The following is a 25,736-nucleotide window of genomic DNA, read 5'->3' on the forward strand; positions in this document are numbered from 1 at the left end:
CTTTAAACCGAAGTACACAGATAAAGAACTAACCCGCGCGTGACTTTTCCAACGTGATTACGCAATGCGTGAAGATAGAAGCTAGTGCAAGACAAGCATTTGTGGTTAAAAAGTAAAGAATTTTTTTTTAGAAAATGACTGATTGATTTGCTAGATAAGACCCTTTTTCCTAGGCTGAGATCGAGTAGAGTCCTCTGAAGCTGAACTTAAACTGCAATTTGGACCTTCAACCCATTGACCACCACTGAAGTCCACTAAATGTAGAAAATTCCTTGAATGTTTTCTTCAAAAAACTTAATTTCTTTGCAACTGAAGAAAGAAAGACATGAACATCTTAGATGACATTGGGATGAGTAAATTAGCAGGAAATTTTCATTCTGGAAGGAAAGGAAGGAAAGGAAAGGAGGTGAAGGGAGGCCAAGTATGGTGACCCATACTAGGAATTTGTGCTCTGCATTTAACCCATCCAAGTGCACACACACAGTAGTGAACACACACACAGGGACTCACCTCAGCCGTGGTATTGAGGGTGGAGAGAGTGCTGTACATTCACTCCCCCCACCTACAATCCCTGCCGGACCTGAGACTCGAACCTGCAACCTTTGGGTTACAAGTCCGACTCTCTAACCATTAGGCCACGGCTGCCCCCAGACCACGGCTGCCCCCAGAAGTGAACTGAGCCCAAGTTTTTTTAGAATGGAGAGGCCATCTGTAACCTGGAGTATGATCTTTTAGCAGATATATGCCTGAAATATTCTGTATCTTTTTCTTTCAGGACCAGAATAGGCCTAAAATATTGATGACTCATCATGCACTCTAAAATTCTGTATTTTCCTGCACTTTAAAATTATGTATTCCAGTATATTCTTAAATATACAAGAATAACAATATCTCCTCACTCTGATACCACCCACCTCTGACTATTTATTTATTACAATATAAAAGAACATCAGGCAGTCAGGACAGCTAAATGCATAAATCTAAATATGATCTAAAACTTTGGACTAGAATAGCATGGTTTGCATGGTTCACAGCTACAGGCTACTGGCTATTTAAACTTCATGTTTTAAAAGGAAATACTTTAGTCAACAGAGAACTTGTCAGCCTGTGCTTATTCGACTTTTTCTAGAGCAGCAGGAGTCCTTACATCACTCTGAAGAATATTGGCCTTCTTTGCCTGGTCCAGTGAAATGCTGTCATAAGGCATGAGGTAACGGTTTGGGATTTTCTTATAGCCAGTCATGCTGGCAATGGCCTGAGATTTCTTAGCAAGTGTCACAAGCATCATGTCCAGTGTAGTATGGTACTTGGTCTTCAACTTCTCATAGTCTTTCTTGTACTCACGCTGTTCAAAAATATTCAGAGGATCAAAAATTAGTACAAAAAAAAAACTCGAGGATTGCGTAGCTATACAAGTTATCAGTAATGCACTAGCTGATCCATACCTCACTTTGGATTTTAGCAACATGTACTGAATGCATGATCTTGGGGTCATCATTGATGCTGAGCGCACCAATCATCTGTCCTCTGTTCTTCTCATATTCCTTCTTGTATTTCACCTAAAATTAAAGCCAGTGTAAAAAGTACCTGAAAATTCACACACTGTCAGGTAAACAACCCAAATATCCCATTTACTTACATCGCTGGCAATGTTAGTGTGAGCACGGGCTGCCAGGATTGAAATGGCATCTCCTTTCACCTCAAATTTCTTTGCTTTTGTTTTTTCCCATTCAAACTTGTAACACGTCTGTGAACAATAAATAGAAAAAAACAGCATTATGATCAGGTTTCAGATCAATGCACTGCTATGAATGAAGATGGAATGTACTCACATCACTAAGGTTATACGCATTAACTCTAGACTGAATGAAGAAAGGATAATCAGGAGGGAGGTAACACTTGAACTTCTCCTTCTCATACTTTTCCTTGTAGTTGAGCTGTAAAAAGGAGAAAAAATGACAATGATAATATATTCTACATCAAATGTATAATTATAATGGCTAGTCTTATATATCATGTTTATATATACATATTAAAACATATTGCCCTAGTAAATTTCCCCATATTTTCTTAATGCTCCATGATTGTGGTGTTCAGAGAAGCAGGACAAGCTCAATGAACACCACTAGATGGCTCCTTGGCTTTCAAAAGGATTGGCTTTAGCTGTCTATGAAGCTTTGAGACTTACTTGAAATAGCATGAACAACAGCTCTAATAATATGTCTAGGGATTCACTCTATTGTCAGCCGTACTGAGATGACAACTGTGCTCTAATAATGAATGCAGGGATTTTTCTAGGGCAACATTTGACAAGGTTCATGAACCACCTGGTATAATGTTTACTGTTTCTGTGTTTTTTATTTTATTTAGGCATAATAATTAAAGCTTTTTACGTACATCGCTCAGCTGTTTGGCGTTGATGGCAGCTTGCACCAGAACAGGTGAGTCTGTCACCTGTGTGAACTTCACCTTGTCTGGATGTTGACGATAAACTTTCTGCAAAGAGAAGCACACACAAAATCACCTCATGTTGGGTTGTGCACACACCCCACTTAATATATATATGTGTATATATACTTACATCTTGACATTGTTGAAGCTTCCTAGCAGCTTCATATTCAGGTGTAACAGTTTGAGGGAAGAAACACCTTGACTTCATGTCCTCATAATCAGCTTTGTACATTTGCTTTTAAAAAACAAAGAAAGCAAGTGTGAATATGCAAATACTTTTTTTAAATCAAGAAGATGAAAATATACGCAGGGTATTAGGGCAACTTACATCATTCTTCATTTCTTCCATCTTCTGGCAGTGAACTGTAAATACATCTTCATAGCTACCAACATAATGACCCTTCACCTCATTTTCATACTTTTCTTTATAACGGATCTGAGGAAAGAGAAGAATATAAACTTGAGATATGCAGAAATAGCAGATGTTTGTAGCCAATTATGAAATCCTCACTCACATCACTGAACTTCTTCAATACACTGTCCATCTTGAATTTGGGAGTGTTGCAGTAATTGATGCTGAATCCCCGGGATTTCTCATAACTAGCTTTATATACTTTCTGGAAAAGGCAAGAGAAAGACATGTCAGAAATGAGTCAGATATTAGAGATTTCAAGACAGAATTGTTGAATTCTCAAAATAACACCTTGCTTCATAATACTCATTTTGAACTTTTTAGGATCCTTTTGGTTTAATGTATGTGCCAACAAGCGGCCACACAGATACAATCCCATCCAATTATCATCTCTAATGAGATGTGATCATTTTAAATGAGCTGCATATTCACACTTACTGAATTATGACGCTATAATCCACAACATCATTTACACATTAACACTATGACACCGACAATTGCTAAAAATCTATTTGAACTGTAACACTGTAACATATTTTGTTTTGTCAATGTTGCCAGTATTTGTATTTCCCTAAATAATTTATTTCAGCTGCCTTGTGGCAATATTTATTATGGACAACCTTAGTGAAAACCTCTTAGACCATAAACATTCCTGTCAAAGCAGACCACTATAATGATTAAGATCTGGATTAACATACGTACATCACTCAAGATGGTGCCTGCGTATCTCAGCTGTCTGAGAAGGGGGTTCTCTGTAGCAGGGAGAACGTTGTAATCGGATGTTGCTTTCGTTTTCTCATAGTCCTTCTTATATTTGACCTGTTGAGGTGGGAAAAAGCATATATTAAATGACAAATGGTTGTAAAACTAATACGAGTCATTGGTTCTAAGAGATTATTTAGCACTGAGAAAAAGCTTTTCTTAAAGACAACACTAAACAAATTAAAATTTCAACCCTGGTTTCTTTCATAGCTACTGTGCGTAAAAATACTCAGGATCTAATCCTTTGTTTTTTCATGTCCTCTCTTGTAATGCAGGCAATGCAAGCAATGTAATTAGTATGCAGGGATCAACAAAGATAACCAGATCAGACATGTGAATCTCTGGATTGACTCATGATCTGTTTAAAGTGTTGTCACAGGAAGGTCGTTTCCATACAATGAGAGAAGATGTATAAAAAAGTGTGTCTACCGGTAAGAACTACCTCACTTTTATTTTTAATTAGGAGGCAATGCATGAATAACAATGTTTTAAAGCTAGTTTGTTTTTTACATTTGTTTTACATTTTGATGCTTATGTCTTAATTTAAATGAAAGAAAATAGATTTTTGTGCGGTTTCAGATTTACAAACTCCACTATATGTGTGAGGGAAAATTAAGGGAAAAATAAAAGAGTATAAATAAATTCCCAAAACTTACCGTACTTGCAGCTTCACAAGCCTTTTTGTTGGAAGCGTATGTTGGTGTGTCTGTTTGCATAAAATAAATTTGGTCTTTCATATCTTCAAAATCAGACGTATATTTTTTCTGCAAAGAAATCAAAGTGTCACACTTTAATATTAAGAATTTTGTATGTTAATAATGTACATGTTTCACTTTGATAAATCTATTTATTTGAACTTTTCTATCAGCATGCTGGGTTTCATGCACTTACATCACTGATGTTGTCCATAGCCATTCTAGCAACAGCGATATCAAAGTAGGGGGTTTCACACCATTTGCCCTTGACGTTCTTGTTGTAATCCTCATGATATTTAAGCTGTGAAGAATTAAAGTGTTTTTTATTATTCCATGGCTTACATTTCATTCCCAAAGACTATTTTAGCAAGCACAATATATTTTTGCAGTGACAGAAGATATTTAAATGTAATACTGTAGACTAAACCAGATGGAAACTAAAACAAGGACCTTTTATTAACACTTCAGGAAAATGGAAATTGATTCAAAAGGCACACAAATATGAGAAGTCTTACATTACTACGATTGGTGAAGTTTCTCTTGGCCAGTTCCACCTCTGGGGGATCAGCCAGAGATGTGTACTTTGCCTTGCGCTCATTATGACCCTTCTTGTAAACAATCTGTTGAAGGTGAAGCACAACAAGTTTTTGAGACAAGGGCAGTTTCAAATGCAATAAGACTAGATGTAACAGTATTTTTAACAGGGATAATACAATAAAATAAAGTAAAATAAAAATAAAGCTGCAAGCAACCATTACCGGGGTTCAAGCACTTTAAGGTATTTAAGCACATATGAAAAAAGACATTACTTAGCAAGCCTGTAACCACCTAAATCAATCATTTAAAAAAACATTTTTGGCAAATCCAGGTAATTTATTTAGAAATATAACTTTTTTAACATTTATGACTGTTATAGTGCCAGCTGTGGTCCAGTCTCCTTGAAACTTTCCATGCTTGTTCAGAATCACCTGTCGCATCTGCTCACCATGTTTCATGAAGTTTTGAGTTTTATAGGATTTATAGAATTTGAGGAAAATTTATCAAAGAGTAAATTTCAAAATTGTTTGATACTTCTTGACCTAAAGAGTCCAGAGAAAGGTACTGCAGTGTTTTTATTGTTGTTGTTTTTTGCCAGATTGAGTGAAAAACCTAGAAATAGTTTACAAAAGTAGTTTTTTTTTTTTTTTTACATCTTCTCAATCATTTAACAAACAATTTGATTGACAGCAGTGGTTTTAGAGGTAAAGTTGTCCGGAATGAGGAGTTCTGTCATGTTTTACGAATATTGCGTGTATGTGAGAAAAACCACGCAATGTAAAATCGTTTACGCTCTTGAAAAACGCAATATCGCCCCCCAGTGGCCGATTTCTTTCAAATTTCTCACAGATCTTTGGGGCAGTGAGTCAAACAGGCCCAACACGTTTAATTCTGACCGGCCTCAGTTAACCTTGTCTAATAGGTGCTCAAACCTTATCGGTCAATGGTGGCCATGTTTTTTAAAAAGTGTCCTTATAGACACTTGTGGCACTTTGGACCAAGATTTTCATTTTGATAGAAAAAATGGTTTTGTAGCTATAGCATTTTTTTATCCTATCTTATAGCGCCACCAAGTGGCCAAGCTTTTTTGTACTGTGACCTCAGATTGAGTTTTTACATAAATCTTTGGCAGAGATTATCTCATTCCATTCAGGAGATATTACTAAAAGTGGCCCTGCCCCTTTCGAACGTTTTGCCATCCATTTGCAATGGTGAGTCGAAAGTTTTTTTTTTTTTTGATAATTATTAATATTCACTCTCCAGAGAAAATTTCTGCACTGGTTTAATTCCGAAGAGGTGAAAAACCTAGGACTAGTTTGCAAAAGTATGTTTTTCAAAAAATCCAAAATGTCACAAAAAGTTCACAACCAAATCTAAGGCATGAGCCAAAGAAATTCCAACGACGAGCTTTGAGCTCTTTCAGGCTGATTGGGGCAAGTCTCAGTGACGTAGTTGACGATGTGAGTGCTACCATCCCTCTAAGTTTCAAGTCTCTTCGACCTACGGTTTGGTCTGCACAATCAGTTTTAAGTGGAGATTACCATTCTAACATATACAAGCAATGTGCTTAAATAAATAAAATAATAATTTAAAAAAATGTATTCAATTAAATAATTTTAACAAGAAAATTTATTTTTACTAATTTTAACTGTGTTTTCCCAAATTGCTGGATGACAACAAATTAAATGATAATTGTTTTACCATTTTTTAAGTTACTCAGTTAAATATCACAAGTTTACTCACATCACTGAGGACTTCTTGGGCCTTGGCCACCCTGCGCAGCTCTGGGCTGTCACTGTATGGATAGTACATGGTTTTATCTTCATCCCATGCCTCTGTGTACAGTTTCTGAAAGGAATGACAGTGTAAGTGCAGTATAATACCAGTATAAAAATCACTTTATTGCTTCTCTACTATTAAGACAGGAATCAGAGGTCGGTCTACCTTGCTGTAATTTGCTGCATTCTTCACAGCAAGAACCAACTCAGGGGCATCGGGAGGGAGCAAGTACTTATCCTTGGTCTCATCCCATTTTTGCCTGTACAGAACCTGGAAAAGGCATATGTAAAGAACTTATGTTATGACAATAACAAACACAAATAAAGGAATCAGGATTACACAAGTTGGGTAGTCAGTCGTGACACACTTACTTTGCTGATGAGCTCAGAGACGTGCTTCACATGGCCAATCTCACGAGCCTCACCATCATAAAGGCTGGTGGTTTTTGCCTTCAGTCCTTCCATACGGTATTTCACCTGGGTTACAAAAATAAAATTCACTGTCAGTTAAATTTACAACATTGAAAAGTATCTGATTGTTGCTTATTAGGAAAGCTAAACTAAAAAGCATCAGTTAAAACAGCCCACATGAGCATAAAAATAATGCAAACTGTTTTCTGACAGATTGAAAACAAACACGATCCATCAAGAGTACAAACCTCACTGAGCTGCTCCTGGGCCTTCTTGATGCGAATCATCTCAGGTGTATCAGCCGAAATGGCATAGGGCTGCCCCTTTGATTTTTCGTATGCCTCCCTGTATTTATTCTACAAAAAACATACAATTGAGTTTGCATTATAGAGCAGTCAAGATAAGACTCATTTTTTAATTTAAGGCATTCTAGGTGAATAAAAGTATTTATTTCTTTAAAAAATCTTACTGGCTTCAAACATTTGAACAATCATGTGAATCTGACTTCTACCTAATATGTCACCTTGGACCCCAAAACCAGTCATAAAGGTCAATAAAAAAATAAAAAAAATCTAAATACTAAAAAACGCTTTTAAAGTTGTCTAAATGACGTTCTCAGCAATGCATATTACCAAACAAAAATGACATTTTGCTATATTTATGGTTGGAAATTCGCAAAATATCTTAATGGAACACGATCTTTACTTAATATCCTAATGATTTTTGCCGTAAAAGAAAAATCAATCATTTTTGCTACAATTGCTATAAATACTCATGCTACTTATGACTGGTTTTATGGTCCAGGGTCACATATCTGGTTTTAGTTCAAGAGTTCTCAAACTGTGGCCTGCAGACATGACGTTGTCTCACTTTAATAATTCAATTCACAGTCATGAGTATCATTTGGGATCATTAACAGTGGTGGTCCAATAAATTTAAATGAAATAAGAACAAAACAGCAGTCTAGGAAACTTGTACTATTGTATTATTAACACAAAATATTTTTTTATGTGCTTACATGGCTGTACTGGTCAAGCATCTTCTGGCTGTGTGCCAGGTAAGGAGTCATGAACTTGGAGGTGTCCACCTTCGCCTTCCTCCTAACTGTGCGCCTGGGAAGGCCACCAGGTCCAGGCTTGAAAAACAACAATCAACATTTAAGACAGATGCACATGGTTTAGACAAACATCTATAACATCTTTCAATTTACAGATCGATTTACCTTTTTAGGGACAAAAACACTTTATTTTCGAATATAATAAGCAATCAAGCAGCATGATTCTGTACAATTTAATTTAGCCTATACTGATTCACACCTAAACAGAAATGGTGCAACGATTTCAATTTCATTTTCAGAATCCAGTTGTCCAGCACTTACCTTCAATGTCCTCTGCAAATGGTATTTCATTTGTTTTACATGCAAATTATTATTTTTATGACAAATGAGTGAAAAAGTTTAGAAAACTTGATATTTCATCGACAGGTCAGTAAATTAGTATTGGCTAGTATTAGTTTTTGCATTAACATGTAAACTACCAGTTCAACGTTTTTGGACAGTAAAATTTTTAATAGTTTTTAAAGAAGTCTTTTCTGCTAACCAAGCCTGCATTTATTTGATCCAAAAAAAAAAAAAAAAAAAAAAAAAAAAAAAAAACAGTAACATGTTTAAAATAACTGTTTTCTATTTTAATATATTTTATATAATTTATTCCTGTGATTTTAAAGCTGAATTTTTAGCATAAGTAATCCAGTCACATGATCCTTTAGAAATCATTCTAATATTCTGATCTGCTTTGATTTTGATAATTAACATTTATTATTATTATTATTATTATTATTATGTTAAAATAAGCTGAGTAGAATTTATTCTAAACAGAAATCTTTAGTAACATTATAAATGTTTTTTGATCATCACTTTTGATCAATTTAAAGCATCTTTGCTAAATAAAAGTATTTTTTATTATTATTATTAATTATTTCCCCCCCTCAATAAATAAATAAATAAAAATTCTACTGTCTCCAAGCCTTTGATTGGTATAGTGTATAATGTTACAAAAGCTTTTTAATTTCAGATGAATGCTGATCTTTGGATCTTTCTATTCATTAAAGAATCCTAAAAAAAATTTACTCAACTGTTTTAAATATATTGATAATATTAATAATAATAATATTAAATGTTTCTTGAACAGCAAATGAGCATATTAGAATGATTTCTGAAGGATCATGTGACACTGAAGACTGGAGTAATGATGCTAAAAATGTTGCTTTGATCACAGGAATAAATGAATAAACTTTAAAATATATTCAAATAGAAAGCAGTTATTTTAAACAGTAAAATATTTCACAATATTTCTACTTTTGCTCTATTTTGGATCAAATAAATGCAGGCTTGGTGAGCAGAAGAGACTTCATTAAAACATTAAAAATCTTATCGTCCAAAAACTTTTGTTGGTAGTGAGTTAAAAAAAAAAACATGCAGAAAAACTAGAGAAAATATATTTTTCGTACAGGCAAACCAAGCACATTAAGCATTAGTTTTACCACATACTACAACTTTAGACAGTCATAAACTACAATAAACATCACATTAATTCACATACAGAAAGCTCCATTAACACACCCTCACTGTCATCACTAGCGCTGTGGCATTTGCATAGCTCTGAATCATGGGGGCTATTTTGTATAAATGTGCTACACTCACAAATATTATTATACTTTCATTGACACATGAATTGTTAAACAAGGGAGTTTGTTTAATAATCCACTCTTTATGTCGGTACCATTTGGATACATCCTATTAATAAAAACTGGACTAGTATGTGAAAGGAATATGGAATAGCCCCCATGGCATGTGGAAGAGACGCAGATCTGTTTCACCAGGGTAGATCATTTACCTCAACACCATGAGACACTGAGGTGGTCGTGGTGGTGATTGTTGGACCCTCCTCATAGTAGTACTATAAATATAGGAAAAACTCTGGGCTTTGAAAATGACGATCACACACTTGTGGAAAACACTACAATCTAGGAAAGTGACTTTTTCCTGCTCTGGTTGTAGAATACTAATAGAAATACTCACACACCCAAACAAATAACATTTTAAGCTAAACATACACTACCAGCCAATAGTTTTTGAACAGTAAGATTTGTAATGGTTTTTAAAGAATTCTCTTCAAAAGCTTGGAGTAAGTTTTTTTTTTTTTTTTTAGAAAGAAATTATAGAAATTAATAATTTCATTTAGCAAGGATGCTTTAAATTGATCAAAGCAATGATAAAGACATTTATAATGTTACAAAATAATTCTATTGCAGATAAATGCAGTTCTTCTGAACTTTTTATTCATCAAAGAAACCTGAAAAAAATCTACTCAGCCTTTTTCAAAATAATATTATAATGATTTCTAAAGGATCATGTGACTGGAGTAATGATGCTAAAATTTCAGCTTTGAAATCACAGGAATAAATTACTTTTTAATATACATATTTAAATAGAAAACTGTTATTTTAAATAGTAAAAATACTTCAAAATTTTACTTTTTTGCTATACTTTGTAAACAAAAAAAACAGGCTTGGTGAGCCGAAGAGACTTAAAAAAAAAAAAAAACATAAAAAATCTTACTGTTCAAAAACTTTTGACTGGTAGACTATTTCTTAATTCGTGGCCATGGCATCTTATCCCCTTGCGACCAATACTGGTCTTTCTAAACAAATCCATATTGATCTATAAACATTAAAATCGGATCTATAAACCGTTTAAATATTTTTTTTTCTGCCACAGAATGTTGTTTCCTCTGAATATCTCAGCAGTTGTTTAGGGAATAAAAATACAGCAACGCTGTTGTTTTCCCAGTGGACCTCTGACTATGACTGACAGAGCCGAATGACCGGCTGGTGCTAAGAACATTTTAGTGCCCTAATGACCTCACCACTATTATTATTTGCAGCTAATGTTATTGTCATGGTGGTAAATAGAAACAGCAGGTCAGGGAACAAATTCCAACCCAAACACTCACACAGAGGTCTGAAATCAGTGTATCAGATTCAGCCAAACACGTGATTCCCAAACTATCCCTACTGGTATTTAGTCAGATAGAATCTCTCTGACAGAATCTCTCAAACTGTAATTGGCTGCCAGATCACAAAGGCCTTCAAAGAAGGCTTCAAATAATGTGTGAAACCAGAGCAGGAAAAAAGCTAAGAATTTACAGGAGCTAGAGGCTTCTTTATTCAGACCAGTGGATAGCAGAAATACATATAGACTTTTATAGTTTTAAGATTTTTGATTTGTATATACTTTTTCACTTAACAGGCAAGATACAGGAGATGGAAAGTGGTGAATATTCCATAAAATACGGTGTGAATCAAAATCTCTCTCCACCATTTACAGATGTTTTTTTCCACAGGTCCTCCCCCCAAAGCATTTTAACAGCATGACGTTAACAGCAAGAGGAGTGTAATTTACAACACGGCTCGTCTCATTTGCCTCTCTGCGACTCTGCCGTAGATGTCCACTTCTATATTTGTATCTCTGGAAAGAACAACTCAGCCAAAGCTGAAGGCTGCTTTTCCATTAATGGGGAGAAAAGCATATCAAAAAATTCCACAAAACTTTGGCTAAATTTGGGATATACTTTTTTTAAATTAGTGCTATATTATTCTATAAAACACTATAACCAGTAAATACACTAATTAAAAATAAATTAGTTAAAAACGGAACATCCATGGAAACTTTCAAATGCAGAAAAAAATCTTAAAAAAAAAAACGTTCACTGAAAGGTTCTTTGGGGAACCAAAAATGGTTCTTCTATGGCATCACCGCAAAAACAACCCTTTGGAGCTTTTATTTTTTTAAAGTGTAGTAACTTCTGAAAAATCAACAAAATGTTAAAGAACAAAATGTGAATCTCTGCTTTCCACAGATCCAATGAAAGAAGCCATTTTAATTAACGCTGATGTCTTCAGATCCTATTCTAAGTGTAGATGAAAGTAGTAGTGAAATCAGAGCGTATATGTATTCCGAAATATTCTGTTGGGATTCCCATCTTCTAAAAATCCAAGATGGCGAATTTCCATTTCCTGGATATGTTAAAGGGGATTCCAAAAGCAAACAGTTCTTTCAAAAATACCTAATAAATGCAATGGTTTGGTAAACCCCTATAAGATATCTACAACAGAAATGGATTTGAAAGTATACAAGGTGTACTTTAACTCTATTTCTCTTGGAAATACTGAATTAAAGTATCAACCTTCTGCTTTCACTCTTCCATTGAACACTCAGACACATTTACAGTATTTCAATGAATAACATGACAAAAACACAAAACTGCTGGAAGCTTCAAGAGGAGCTGTGGTTAAATCTTGTGGTATTTCTTCAAAATACTACAAAACGTGGATTATATCCCAGATTATGCAAATAAGTTAAGAAATAAGTTTTCTTTAAAAAACAATACATTTTTCCACTCGTAATGAAGCTTGCAGTCGATTTAGTTCCTCTGAACAGAACATAATCCCACTGTTAGTATAAAAGTTGAGAGTATTATATCTAACAATGGTTATTTCCATTCAGGCTGGTTTGGTTTGATCAGAAAAACATTACATTAGCATGTTCACAATAAGATCTTGCTGCAGAGGTCATTACATAACTGTCAAATGAATGACGCTTTGCCACATATGTAACTGACATCTCGTCAAGGCATGAAATGTATTACATCTGTTTAAAAAAGACTGCACTGATACATTGATTACTAGGAATAAAACAAGGATTGAATGGAATTTACTGCACTAGGGCCTCCAAGGAGGAGGTCATTTGAAATGGGATCCAATGCTAATCATATACGACATGGCAGCTCCTACTGAACTGCTGACGGTGGAGGTATCATAGATCACTATTCATAGGGTTCAATCCTACCTATAGGACTGAGATCTATGGGGCGTTAAGCTGAAAAGCCTATATAAGCTATTTAAGTGGCAAAGCTAAATAATGTAGAGCAGCATTATTGTTATTCTTTCAATGAAAGAGGGGACGGCCTCTAAACAGATGGTAAAATATGAACTGCATTGCAATAAATTTGTATCTTACCTCCTCCTCCACAATCTCTTCTTCATACTCTTCTTCTGATGCCATCTTCAAACAGACTTTCTGAGTCTACAAAAGCAAATTCACATATGTAACTAAATACAACCAGCATTCAATGAATTGTTGGTTGCAGACAGTGAGGAATAAACAGCTGTTTAAGGGAAAATAAACCATAGGAAGTTAAAGTGACCCTCACTGAAGGATTTCAGTTTCACCAGGACTTGAAGGACAATGTTCACAATACGCCAGGAATGATCTGTCAAGTTTAATGTTGAAGTTAAAAAAACAAATTAAAAGTGTAGAAGCTGACGTACCTTTACTATAGAAGGTTACAGTAGAATTTCAGCAACCCTACAGTAAAGAAGGGTGTTCGCTTTCCATCCACTCGTGTCCCAATCTGCTATTCCACTTTATGTATTCCTGCAAACCTAAACAAAGACAAAAACAAGTCAGTTTCCCTCTGACTGAGAGGATGCTTTAGTGTGGGTGGTTCAACAAAAGCAAAAATCCTAATTTTGAACTGAAATCTTTCGGCAGGCCTTGGTAGGTGAGAGAGTTTGACACCTAAGACCCCCCAAAACGCTGCGCCTCCTGGTTGAAGCCTTGCGACAGCTGCTCTGAATCGCTCCAGCTATTTGTCATGTAAGCCAATGCTGCAGGCTGATTGGCTGGCTTTGTTTAGCTAGTGGAGCTCCAATGCCTTCTGAGGCTGCAGGTTAAATTTAGGTATGACCACTAACTACCCTTTTTTAGGCCCCGACTCTAAGAAAATGACATCAAATGTTGGTTTTCTATGCATTTTCACCAAAAAGATTGAGAGGAATGTGGATGGGACTTTAACAAACTCCTGCCCATGAGGTGAGGTGCTTCAGATAGTCTTCCAGGAAAAAAACAAAGTCCAGGAATAAGTTCCAGCTTTGAGTAATTGGTAAATTGGTTGTTCCTGCAACGGTGGCCTATAAAAGTCAGATGATTCTTATCAGGCTGTGGTTTAAAGGACCAGCATCGCTCTAAGCATCCCTTTCATCTGCCGACAGGCTGTAGAAGATGGTCAATCCAACTGAGCAGGCCATGCAAAGAATGCTGGAGAGTGTAATCAGGTGTGCGGTTTGATTTCGTGGTTTTTCCTTTGCTTACCGGTGAGTTTAAAGTTAAAACGTTTCCCAAGCTGCCAGAGCCTCCCCAACTCTTCCCTCCTGAGAAACGCTGGGCAACAGCTCACAGCTGCAACGGCACTCCGGTTATCATGTGCTCCTATCCACCAATCAGTGGGCAGTATTCTCAGGTTTCAAATGCTAAATATACATTAGCGACCCTTCAGAAAAGTGCACCTGTTCAGCAAATCATCAGTAATACAACTATGAGGAAGAGAAAAGAAAACACTGTAAATTACCTGTTTTTTCTAAATGAGGGAAGGTAGGGATGTTGCATTCATCAAGATGGAATTCCATGGAGGTATGTATCAGTTTAGGGAGTAGTGGAGATCCTGAGGTCTTCTCTGTGAAGATAGAAACTTCTTGAGGTGACTGGTTTGCATCCAAGTGTACATGGAATCCAAAGGCTGAAATCAGGTCAAGGCTGGGGGCAAGAGGGAAATAAACTTTTGACTTGTCCACCCAATTACAAACATCTGAGTGACTGAAGATAAAAATGATTAGATTCTCAGTCAATATCTATAGGCACTATACTCGATACACATGCACTTTCAATTATACATGCACTACATAGCTCAGCACAATAGAAATCTTCACATATTGCAGATGACTTGCTTTGTTTTTGTTAGAGGGATAGTTCACGCAAAAATGAAATTTCAGTCATTAATTACTCACCCTCATGTCTTTCCAAACCCATAAGAGTTCCTATTCGGAACACAAATCAAGATACTTTGATGAAATCTGAGAGCTTTCTGACCCTGCACATAGAGCAACACAACAGACACATTCAAGGCCCAGAAAGTAGTTCCACCGTAATGTTATGAAGTTACGAGAATACTTTTTGTGTGCAAAGAAAACAAAAATAATGACTTTATTCAACACTTTCTTCTTTTCTGTGTCAGTCTTCGACACACATTCATTAAAGTATCACAAGGCATAGGCCTATGTGTGGCGCTACTGATGCAGGAGAAGGTGTTCTGACGTAGAATGTCCATTAGTGCAGTGATTCTCAACTCCAGTCCTCGAGGCCCACTGCTCTGCACATTTTGTAAGTCTCCTTCCTTTAACACACCTGATTCAGATAATCAGCTCGTTAGGAGAAAAATCCATGAACTTAACTGAGTGTGTCAGATTCAGAAACATACAAAATGTGCAGAGCAGTGGGCCCCGAGGACTGGAGTTGAGAATCACTGCATTAGTGTGTGTTTACATTTGTAGTTTGGTTCGTTTACTTGATTTGGTTCAGAATAAAAGGGAAAACAATACATTTGACCCTGGTCTGCTTAGCATTCACACTTGCATTTTTGACAGCGAACCTAAAGGCATAGTGATACAGTACATTCACAATCTGATTGGTCAGACTGAATGAAGCGGTGTTGCATGTAGGCCTACATATAATTTTATTTTCACTAAGGCTGTCGTGATTTGTCGATTCTAATCGACTATTCGATTTTTTGAAATCCTCTATATCATTTTGCCCGCGCCGAGTAACCGGCAAAATACCGGAGATGGCGCATTTCACAGACGAGAATCCATGAAGCGCATTATTAGACTGTTTTCCAAGGCTGCCTGCATTACATATTTAACCCATTTAAAGGTGCCATAGAATGGAAAACTGTGTTTAGCTTGGTATAGTTAAATAATAACAGTTCAGTACATGGACATGACATACCATGAGTCTCAAACACCATCATTTCCTCCTTCTTATATAAACCTAGTGTTTGCAAAAGACCACCGAAAAATACGTCAATTCCAACATAACACCGACTGTTACGAAACTCCCGGGATCGTTAATAGTTAGGCCTCCAACATTTGCATCGCCCAATCATCACTAACGTCAGCACATCAGTAACACAAGGCAAACCACAGAAGGGACACGGTTAGCTTAATGCTAGCGCTAGCCTGTTACATTGCAATACATAGGATTTCACTTACCACATAAACAGAGAGATGCCTGCTCTGATGATGGTGAGTGATGGAGAAATAACTGCCTGATGATGGTGAATGATTTACAGATCTTGAGAATCACTGAGAATCAGCTCAACTTGTGTGGTAAGTACTTGTGTCTCTCTGCATTATAACTTTACACAGAGCACATGCATCACAGTAATCACACTAAAATGTTGGCGATTCAAAACGGCAGATTCAACAAACCGCATATTAAAAGCAGCTAGAGCTCCTTATTAAATATATATTTTTATCCATGTGCCAGCTATAGAGACCAGCCAGCTTTGTGAAACTTCCAATCAGAGCAGAGCTCATTAATATTCATGAAGCTTCCAAATAAGGCAAAAGCAGAGCATTTCATTCTAGGGACAAATCATAGGGTTGTAAATGGACCTGTAAAACCACTTCTGGATATTTTTTGCCCTTTCCTATGCCATATACCTTCTATGTAGATATCAGAGAACAATTTAAAATATTCTCTCAATGCATTCTATGGCACCTTTAAAAATGATAATGATGCATAATTGTAAATTCACAAATACTACGATTCAGTTAAATATATTTGATGCAGGTTTAATTTATGTGCGTCAATTATTTACAAGTGTGTAGGTTACGTAGTACGTATGTGTTTCTCACAGTAGCTCCATTCACAGTATGCTGTTCTAGGGCTGGGAATCGATTCCAAAAAGAATCGATTCCGAGGCATTGAGAATCGAGAATCGATTCCAAACCCATCAAGGGGAATCGACTCCTCGTTCAGAGCCATTTTCAGTTCAACAAAACTTATAAATGGGTGCCTCTTAAACAGAAGGCTGCATCCCATGGCATGAAGGCTGCATATCTCGGCTGCTAGTCATCAATTGTCCCTGAACTTCTATTGACGAAAATAAACCGAATGAAAACGAGTCATTACTAAACTCGAGTTTAAGGATGCAGTCTTCCATTTGCAGACAAAATTACAATTCAAAATCAGTCAGAGCTACAGAAAAATCTTTTTTTTTTTTTTTTTTTTTTTTTACAAATGAAGCTTCATATTATGAGAAGGCAACTTTCTACGACCTTTACATCCTGCAAAAAAAATTAGCTTCCTCCAATCTAAAAAACAAGAATAGAAAAAGAATCGAAAAAACAGTGAGGAATCGATTCTTGGAATCAAACCAAATTGATTCCAGAACCAGGAATCGGAATCGATTCCAAAAATTTCGGAATCGAACAGCCCTATGCTGTTCCACAAGAACTGTTATCATTTACATGTGTGGAGAGTCTCAAACTCCATCTCTGCATGTTGATGTGAGTTTGGGTAACGTTCATCTGGAAGCACCATGCGCCATTCCATCAGATTTGTAAGGTAAATAATTTATAAACCTATGCGAACTCAAAACATCAATATCTTTCTAATTATGCTGTGTTCATCGCGATTTCAAAATAAAAGTTTAAACCCTCACTCTGACTTATTGATGTCCACGTATTCATTAAATTACTGTGGATATAGCATGTGTGTGGTAAAGATATGGCCAAATATTAAAGATTAAGTGGACATTTGACTTTTATTATTGTTTAGTCAATATTAAACAAGGATTAGATTAAGCAGTGAAGTGTAAAAACTATCGTCAGGCTGTTGGAGACCTCTGCAGGCCTTTGTTGTAATGCGTAATGTACATTAGCTCTATTGTTTATAACAGTTTTGTGCAATAAAACCTTATGATTTCTTGCTTTTGATTCTTTATTTAAACTAATTATTATTACTATTATATATGTATTTAATTTAAAATTTAAAGGCTATTGTTCATTTATATCCTTTTTTATATTTAAATATATATATAATTATAGGGTTCAGGTTCTATGAAATATATTTTTAGATATATTTTGGAAATTTTATTTCCAAATTCTTTTTTTTCCGTTTTCAATTTTCTATACTCTGTGTTAATGATTAAATATTTTTTGTAATCAAAAAGCCTGTTTAATTAATTGAGTTTTACAATTTTATTTTTACCAAATTCTTTTTCATTACTTTTCTGGATTCTATTTTATTGGTTCCATTAAATTTTAATAATCAAACGCGTCTCCAATTAATTGAATTTAGTAAGTAAAATTGGTGATTTTTATTTAGATTAGTTTAGGTTAATCGAAAAATTAGTTGATAGATTAATCAATATAAAAATAGTCAGTTGTGGCAGTCCTAAATTTCACTACCTGTGAACTCACGATAAGCTCATAAAAGGCAGGTTACCTCCTGGATGCTTCATGTTTACCCTGTGCTCGTTTCGTTTTCGATACACCACTTGTTCCCTTCGTAAAATCATGTCGCATAGCGTCACATTTTGTCATTACTTCCTGTTTTTGGTTTGTTTAGAAGTATTTTGTCCATGTTGCGTTCATACTTAATTCATACTGCACAAGAGTTTGTTTGGAGCGGACCAAGACTCATCTTTTTAGCGGTCTCGGTCCACTTGTTTGGTGCGCGCCAGGCTTCAGATGGCATCAGAGTTTGTTTGTTTTATCAAACCAAACATGACAAGTGTGAACATACAAGTTCATCTTCTCTATATTAAATGCATTTCATTTTGGGTGAACTATCCCTTTAACACCAGGATGGGAATTTTAGGGGGTCTGACCACCTTAATTAAGGGTTTAAGTCTGGTAAAAGTAGGTTATTATTATTATTTAAGTATATATCAGTTTCAATAGGGGTTTTAAATATTTTAGTAATGTTAAACAACAGGAAGTTAGTTCTAGGACCCCAATGAAATAGGCAACCTTTGTGCCCCAGTAAAAGGCCTATTGCTAAATTCTTGTCGGATGATAATGATCACAGTGTACAGACCTGAGAATTGTTTTTCTTGACATTATTTCAGCAATTATGTATTTTCTATTAGCTGTTGAGAATCAGAACTAGCAATGCCAGATTCGTGAATTAATCACTCTTTTGAGGTCTGAGGTAGTTTACAAATCAGTTTGATTAGTTAGTTCAGACGGTTGTTTCACGTAGAATCTTTGCAAAGGTTTTTCCCATAGGAGTGGACACGGACATTTGTAAATTTTAAGGGTCTGGGTTCCGGTCTCATCTGCGTCTATCTATTTTTAGCTGTACAAAACCGCTTGTTTTGCTGCTTGATACTGCAAATTGGTGCATTTTACCATATTATTGTAATGTATTATCTTGTGAACACTGGTTTGTAGTGCAAACAGTTTTACCGTTTACTACACCTTGTTATTTTTTTCTCTTATATAACTTTAGTGAATAATGAACCGGAAGTCTTAACCATAGGCATTGTTGGGAAGGTTACTTTGGAAATGTAATAGGTTACAGATTACAAGTTACTTGATTTAAAATGTAATAAGTAGTGTAACTTTTCAATTACTTTATAAAAGTAATGTAACTTATTACTTTTAATTACTTTTTGATTACTTTTCAAAATTTTTTTATATTTTCAACTGTTATTCAGCATTCAACATTTAAACCAGGGAGAGTTTATCTTACGGTAGCACAACATTGATGATTGTCAGAGTTTCAAAATACTTCATCACTTGAATAAAGTAAGAGATAATAAACATCTTTATTTTGCGGTAACAACTGGCTACATTATCAACAACATTATCCCACTTATTACACAACTGCTTTATAGATTATTAAGATTTAGGTCAAAATTATTAGACACGAAACGCTGATCTTATTTGAACGCAAAGCTTCCATGAAGAAATCAGTTGCTAGCAAACGGCAAGTTCAAATTAGACATTTTAGGTATACAGTGCAGTCTTACCAGTTTTCTTACACAACATTTCACCACATAAATAATTAAGGAAGTATACTAGTTTGTTAGTTATCTTATAATCCATTACAGTGTACAAAAAAAAAAATGGCAGCAGCTTCATTTGTATGAAACAATAGAGTGAGTCCACGATACCAGGATGACAGAATTAAGAAATTGTCCACATAATATTGAATTAAGCTTTAATAATTTATTAGCTAACCAAACACAAAGCTTCCGCCAAGAAAAATGATCAAGCATATAGCACTGACTGAAGTTGCCCTGAATGTTGTGACTGACCAATCAGCAATCAAGCATTCCACTTTTTTTTTTCTTTTTATGCCTTTTATTGTGATAGGACAGTAGAGAGATGACAGGAAAGAGCTGGGAGGAGAGAGGGGAGCGGGATTGGCAAAGGACCTCGAGACGGGAATCAAACTAGGGTCACCGTGAGCGCAGTTGCACTATCTGTCATAACAAGATAACTTGAATATAAAAAATAACATCATGAGAAATAGTTTAATAGCTGTGATACTGGGTTTGAAGTTAAATGTTTGCATAGTTATGACAGGAAACACGACCATCTAACAATGCCTTGGAAAAAACAATCTTAAAAGTATATTTATAAACCCAAATAGGAAAAAAAAACCAGTTATCGAATAAGCATGTCCTATTCTGTGTCCTAAACTCCTGAAACACTGCTGTCTCATTTTAGAGCATTCAATGCAATTTATGAAAGAAGTCAATTCAATCTGTAAGTGGGGGTGAGTGTGTGAAAAAATTCTAATGTAATCCCCTTTGTAATCTCTGGCATTTTTCAGAAGTAACTGTAATTTAATTACACATGTTTTCTCAGTAACTGTAACTAATTACAATTACATTTATTTTGTGATTAAATTACGTAATTCCGTTACATGTAACTAGTTACTCCCCAACACTGACCATAGGCTTATTTACACGCTGTAGAATCAGGTGGACAGAAAACAAAAGTGAATATATTTAGTCTGTAGGAAACAAAAGTTTCAAAAGCCACTTATCGTTTGTCAGCGATGACAACAGCTCTTTATTGCGTGTCCAGGTCCTGCAGATTCTGTCTCTGCTCCAGTGAAAGAATTTATGTCGGTATATCCGTAATAGTATTAGAAATATGATTTTTTTTTACTGATATTGATGAAAGGCTACAAACGCCCCTAGTAAGAAAACGAATGTAAGAAATAATAATTACAGCAAATAAGCGCCAAGGGTTGGTGGTAACCATAGCAACAGTAAGCTGCTCTCGCACTTTCCATTGGGATCAGTTTTAGAAAATATGATAAAACCAGGTAAGTACTCTGTTTATGCAGTACTTTATGCTGCTCCTGAAAAATAAAACCCAGTAAAAAACCATTGTAGAATTCGCTAATCGCAACATTATTTTAAGATTATCTAAGGGTGACTAGCATTTTACAAAGTGCCTCTACAGATGTCTGCGATACATCTCTAACGTTAAGTGCTTCTGCAGACAGACAGCTGCTGTCTAACCCTTCTGTGCTCTTTGGTGTCTAATCTAATTCTGACGAGTATGTTACAGTATTAAAACTATTCAGGGACACTCAAAAATACAGCTGACACTATTTTTAAAGCATCCTGAGTGGCTGTAAGGGGGGTGCAATTATGTACAGGCACAGAGGCCATAGGCCTATTTCCTTTAGCCCATTATATCATTGTGTCTCAGGAACAGTTTGAACAATACACTGCTCTTATACACCTTCAGACACATGATAATACAACAATTTTCTAGTGACGTCCTCCATCCATTCCCACTCAGAAGTCCTGCAGTTCTCCTCATCTCCGTTGTGGGGCAGCGTGACTGAGCTGAATGACAGAAGCAGCTGTGACTGTGTGTCAGCTCAGTGTTTCCCACATCCTCATATCAGTACTCGAAATGCTCATCTCTGCGGTATTTAGCAGTGACACTGATCACATCAACGTTCAACTTTGATTGTATCTTGTTTAGATACAGTGCACATCAAAAAACATTTACACATTTTACATATTACACATTTTTGTACATTTTACAAAAAAGCTCACATTTGGTCTACAGTAAAAAAAAATTAACCAATTTGCAGATTTTTTACAATGTATTTTGTGTGTATACAATGTATAACAGGGTTAATAGATACCAGGTGTTTTACAGACCATGGTTATTATTGGTAAAGGAGAAGTTCACTTCAGAATGATATTTTCCTGATAATTTACTCACCCCCATGTCATCCAAGATGTTCATGTCTTTCTTTCTTCAGTCGCAAAGAAATTACGTTTTTTGAGGAAAACATTCCAGGAATTTTCTGCATATAGTAGACTTCTATGGTTTGAAGGTCCAAACTGCAGTTTAAGATCCCAGCCAAGGAATAAGGGTCTTATCTAGCCAAATTATCTGCCATGTTCTAAAAAAATTATTTTCTATTCTTTTTATCCACAAATGCTCATCTTGCACTAGCTCTGCAATACACATTCGCATCTTCACGCATTATGTAATCCCATTGGAAGAGTCATGCACAGTTAGTTCTTCGTTGGTGTACTTCGGTTAAAAAAAAGGGTAACGTATGACCCGACATCATAGTTTTACCTTTTTTGTAAAGGGTGTTTGACTTTTTTGCACATTCGCTTTGTAAACTGTGGGTCATTACTTCTGTGCGTGGTTACGTAATGTGTGAGGCTGAGCTAGTGCTAAATGAGAATTTGTGGGTAAAGTATATAAATTTGTATTTTTCTTCGAAAATTACTGATCGTTTCACTAGATAATACCCTTATTCCTCGGTTGGGATCATGTAGAGCCTTTTGAAGCTGCACTGAAACTGCAGTTTGGACCTTCAACCCGTTGGCCACCATTGAAGTCCACTATATGGAGAAAAATCCTGGAATGTTTTCCTCACAAAACTTAATTTCTTTGCGCTGAAGAAAGAAAGACAAAAACATCTTGGATGGAGTGAATAATTTATCAGGAAATTTTCATTCTGGAAGTGAACGAATCCTTTAACTAAAGCATAAAAAAAGTTACTTAAAATAAAAGTTGAACTGAAATCAAACAAAATATAATCTTATGTTTATTTCGGTTGCTACATTTCTCATTTGCATTTATTTTAACTCATTTTTTAAATAAATGAAATTAAAAAATAAAAATATTAATATATATTAAAAACACACACACACACACACACACACACACACACACACACACACACACACACACACACACACACACACACACACACACACATATATATATTCTGTTGTGGTTCAAAGATCACTCCAAAGCAGAACATGTAATAGTCTGCGAGGTTGCAAAAGTTCGGATAAATTCTAAGCAGCTAAAGGCCTTTCTCACATTGGCTAATGTTAATGTTCATAAGCCCACCATCAGGAGACACTGAGCAACCAATGGTGTACATGGCAGAGTTGCAAGAAGAAAGCCACTCTTCTTCAAAAAAAGAAAATTGCTTGCTAAAGATCACGTGGACAAGCCAGAGGACTATTGAAGAAAGGTTTAAAGGATGGATGAAACCAAAATTGAACTTATTGGTTTAAATAAGAAGCTAATATTTTCAAAGAAAAGAACACTCTGTGTTCCAGCTTAAAAATCCTATACCATTTGGAAATGTGGTGGTGGTACGGCTCAGGCCTGTTTTGCTGCATCTTGGCCAGGACAGCCTGCCATCATTGAACAGTGAATTCTGAATTATACCAGCAAATTCTAAAAGAAAATATCAGGACAGCTGTTTAAGAACAGAGTCTCAAGAGAATGTGGGTCATCCAGCAAGACAACAACCCCAAGCACATCCAATTAATCCAATTCAAATGTTGTAGAAGGACCTAAGCAAGCAGTTCATAGAAGGAAACCCACCAACATCACAGAGTCTTAGTGGTTCTGCAGTAAGGAATGGGCTAAAACTCCTACATGTTATTGTGCACGACTGATCAGCATTTACAAGAAACTTTACTTTCAGTTACTGCAGCAAAAGGGGGTCACACCAGATACTGAAAGCAAAGATTCACACTTTTGCAACGCACAGATATGTAACACTGGATCATTTTTCTCAATAAATAAATGACAAAGAAACTATTTTTCTCTCACTTGTTTGATTGTGTTCTCTTTGTCTACTTTCAGGACTTAAATGAACATCTGATTATGTTTTGGGTCATATTTATGCAGAAATGCAGAAAATTCTAAAACTTTAATATTAAAAACTTTTATTTGATAATATTAAATATTATCTTGGTTCACACCAAGATCGATAACTATAAAGATAACTATATATTGGCATCCACACCAGCGGACAGTATTGTCACTTTAAATTCTGGAGCTCGTTACAGCAGCTTTGTTTGGGAGTTAATGTTTTCATCGTTCATCAGTTCTGAAAGCGAATTTAACTAAAGCTACCTTACTAACTATATTAATAAGCAGCAAATTTTCGAGTTTACTGAGGCAAAACTTGTAGTTAATAGTGAGAATCAGTTCCCAAACTAACATCTGATCAATAGATCTTTAAGCTAACAATTGCAGGTTACCACTTTTTAGGGTGTGCATACTAACAGGATGCAAAGCAATAGTGGGAACAAGTAAAAACATGCTCTTCTGTTGACCAAGCTTCTGCACGATTCTTCAGCGCAGTGGCATGAGGCTTTAAAGCTTAGTCGCTGGAAAAAACAAGTAGGTAGTAAGGGGGGTCTGAACAGCTGAGAATGAGTATTAAACACCTTGGATGACTCCTCGTTTAAATAAAACCACATCTCTCCTTCTGGAAAACAAAACACTGGTGGACAGATGCAGATACAGTGCCAGAGAAAACCTGTGTACCATGTCTGCACGAACATTGTCTGCAACATCACATTCCAGCAAGTAGGTGGTTTTGTATAAGAATAGGATGCTGTCATGGTAGTGGGAATGTCATTGCGCAGTTTTTGACATTTTATACAAGTACACAAGAGTTTATGAGTGTTAACAGCCTCATCAATATGTTGTCCCGCTTCAGATAGATACAAAAATAACTAGCAGGATAACAGTGTCTCACATGTCATTATTAGGCAATGATGTTCTACATGAGATCATCTTTTAGAGAGAGTCAGTCGAGGGTCAAGGTCCCTTCGTTGTGAAGAGGACCAGATAACAGATACACGATACCAATCAATGGCTTATATAAAGAAAACTTTACTTTACTAGCACTAAATAAGTTATCAAGATTAGAGAAACAGTTTTTAAAATTCTGCTCTGAAGATATTGTAAACAATGCCATTTTTACATTCCTTCCTTTTACATTCCAATAATACTAAAAAACATCTTTCCACTACATTTAAATATTACAATAAAATAAAGGTTCTTTATTGGCATTGATGGTTCCTTATAGTAGTTTATAGGTTTACTTTTCTTCACAGTTAAAAATAAATAAAAGGTTCTATGGGGAAACAAAAATGGTTCTTCTATGGCATTTTTGGAAGCTTGTTTTTAGGAGTGTATGTCGATGCATTAAAATGATCTCTGCTTATTAAAATTAAAACTGTGCAAATAAATACGAAATGAGGCTGCTCCAAATTCTGTGATAATATTTTACATTACCAGTCAAAAATTTCAGAAGCAGAAATATTGTGAAATATTTTTACTATTTAAAATAACTGCTTTCTATTTGAATATATTTTAAAATGTAATTTATTCCTGTGATCAAAGCTACATTTTCAGCATCATTACTTCAGTCTTCAGTGTCACATGATCCTTCAGAAGTCATCGTAA

The 25,736-nt window shown here is 35.5% G+C and overlaps 2 protein-coding genes across 2 annotated transcripts in view; one reads left to right on the forward strand and one right to left on the reverse strand.

Moving 5' to 3' along the window:
- Window positions 1-13,170, reverse strand: part of neb (nebulin) — a 76,546-nt gene extending 63,376 nt beyond the window's left edge. The window contains exons 1-18 of the mRNA XM_073845899.1: window positions 13,126-13,170; window positions 8,065-8,181; window positions 7,295-7,402; window positions 7,008-7,112; window positions 6,802-6,906; window positions 6,601-6,705; window positions 4,836-4,940; window positions 4,517-4,621; window positions 4,282-4,389; window positions 3,566-3,682; window positions 2,967-3,068; window positions 2,780-2,887; window positions 2,582-2,686; window positions 2,398-2,496; window positions 1,833-1,937; window positions 1,640-1,747; window positions 1,446-1,559; window positions 1,148-1,345 (exon numbers count right to left, since the gene is read on the reverse strand). Coding sequence (XP_073702000.1) covers window positions 1,148-1,345; window positions 1,446-1,559; window positions 1,640-1,747; window positions 1,833-1,937; window positions 2,398-2,496; window positions 2,582-2,686; window positions 2,780-2,887; window positions 2,967-3,068; window positions 3,566-3,682; window positions 4,282-4,389; window positions 4,517-4,621; window positions 4,836-4,940; window positions 6,601-6,705; window positions 6,802-6,906; window positions 7,008-7,112; window positions 7,295-7,402; window positions 8,065-8,181; window positions 13,126-13,170 — 1,959 coding nt within the window. The remainder of the gene's footprint in view (window positions 1-1,147; window positions 1,346-1,445; window positions 1,560-1,639; window positions 1,748-1,832; window positions 1,938-2,397; window positions 2,497-2,581; window positions 2,687-2,779; window positions 2,888-2,966; window positions 3,069-3,565; window positions 3,683-4,281; window positions 4,390-4,516; window positions 4,622-4,835; window positions 4,941-6,600; window positions 6,706-6,801; window positions 6,907-7,007; window positions 7,113-7,294; window positions 7,403-8,064; window positions 8,182-13,125) is intronic.
- The window catches only part of dgkg (diacylglycerol kinase, gamma), a 449,591-nt gene that overhangs the window by 298,625 nt on the left and 125,230 nt on the right, over window positions 1-25,736 (forward strand). The window lies entirely within an intron of this gene.

This window comes from Garra rufa, chromosome 8, assembly GCF_049309525.1.
Source record: "Garra rufa chromosome 8, GarRuf1.0, whole genome shotgun sequence".
NCBI lineage: Eukaryota > Metazoa > Chordata > Actinopteri > Cypriniformes > Cyprinidae > Garra > Garra rufa.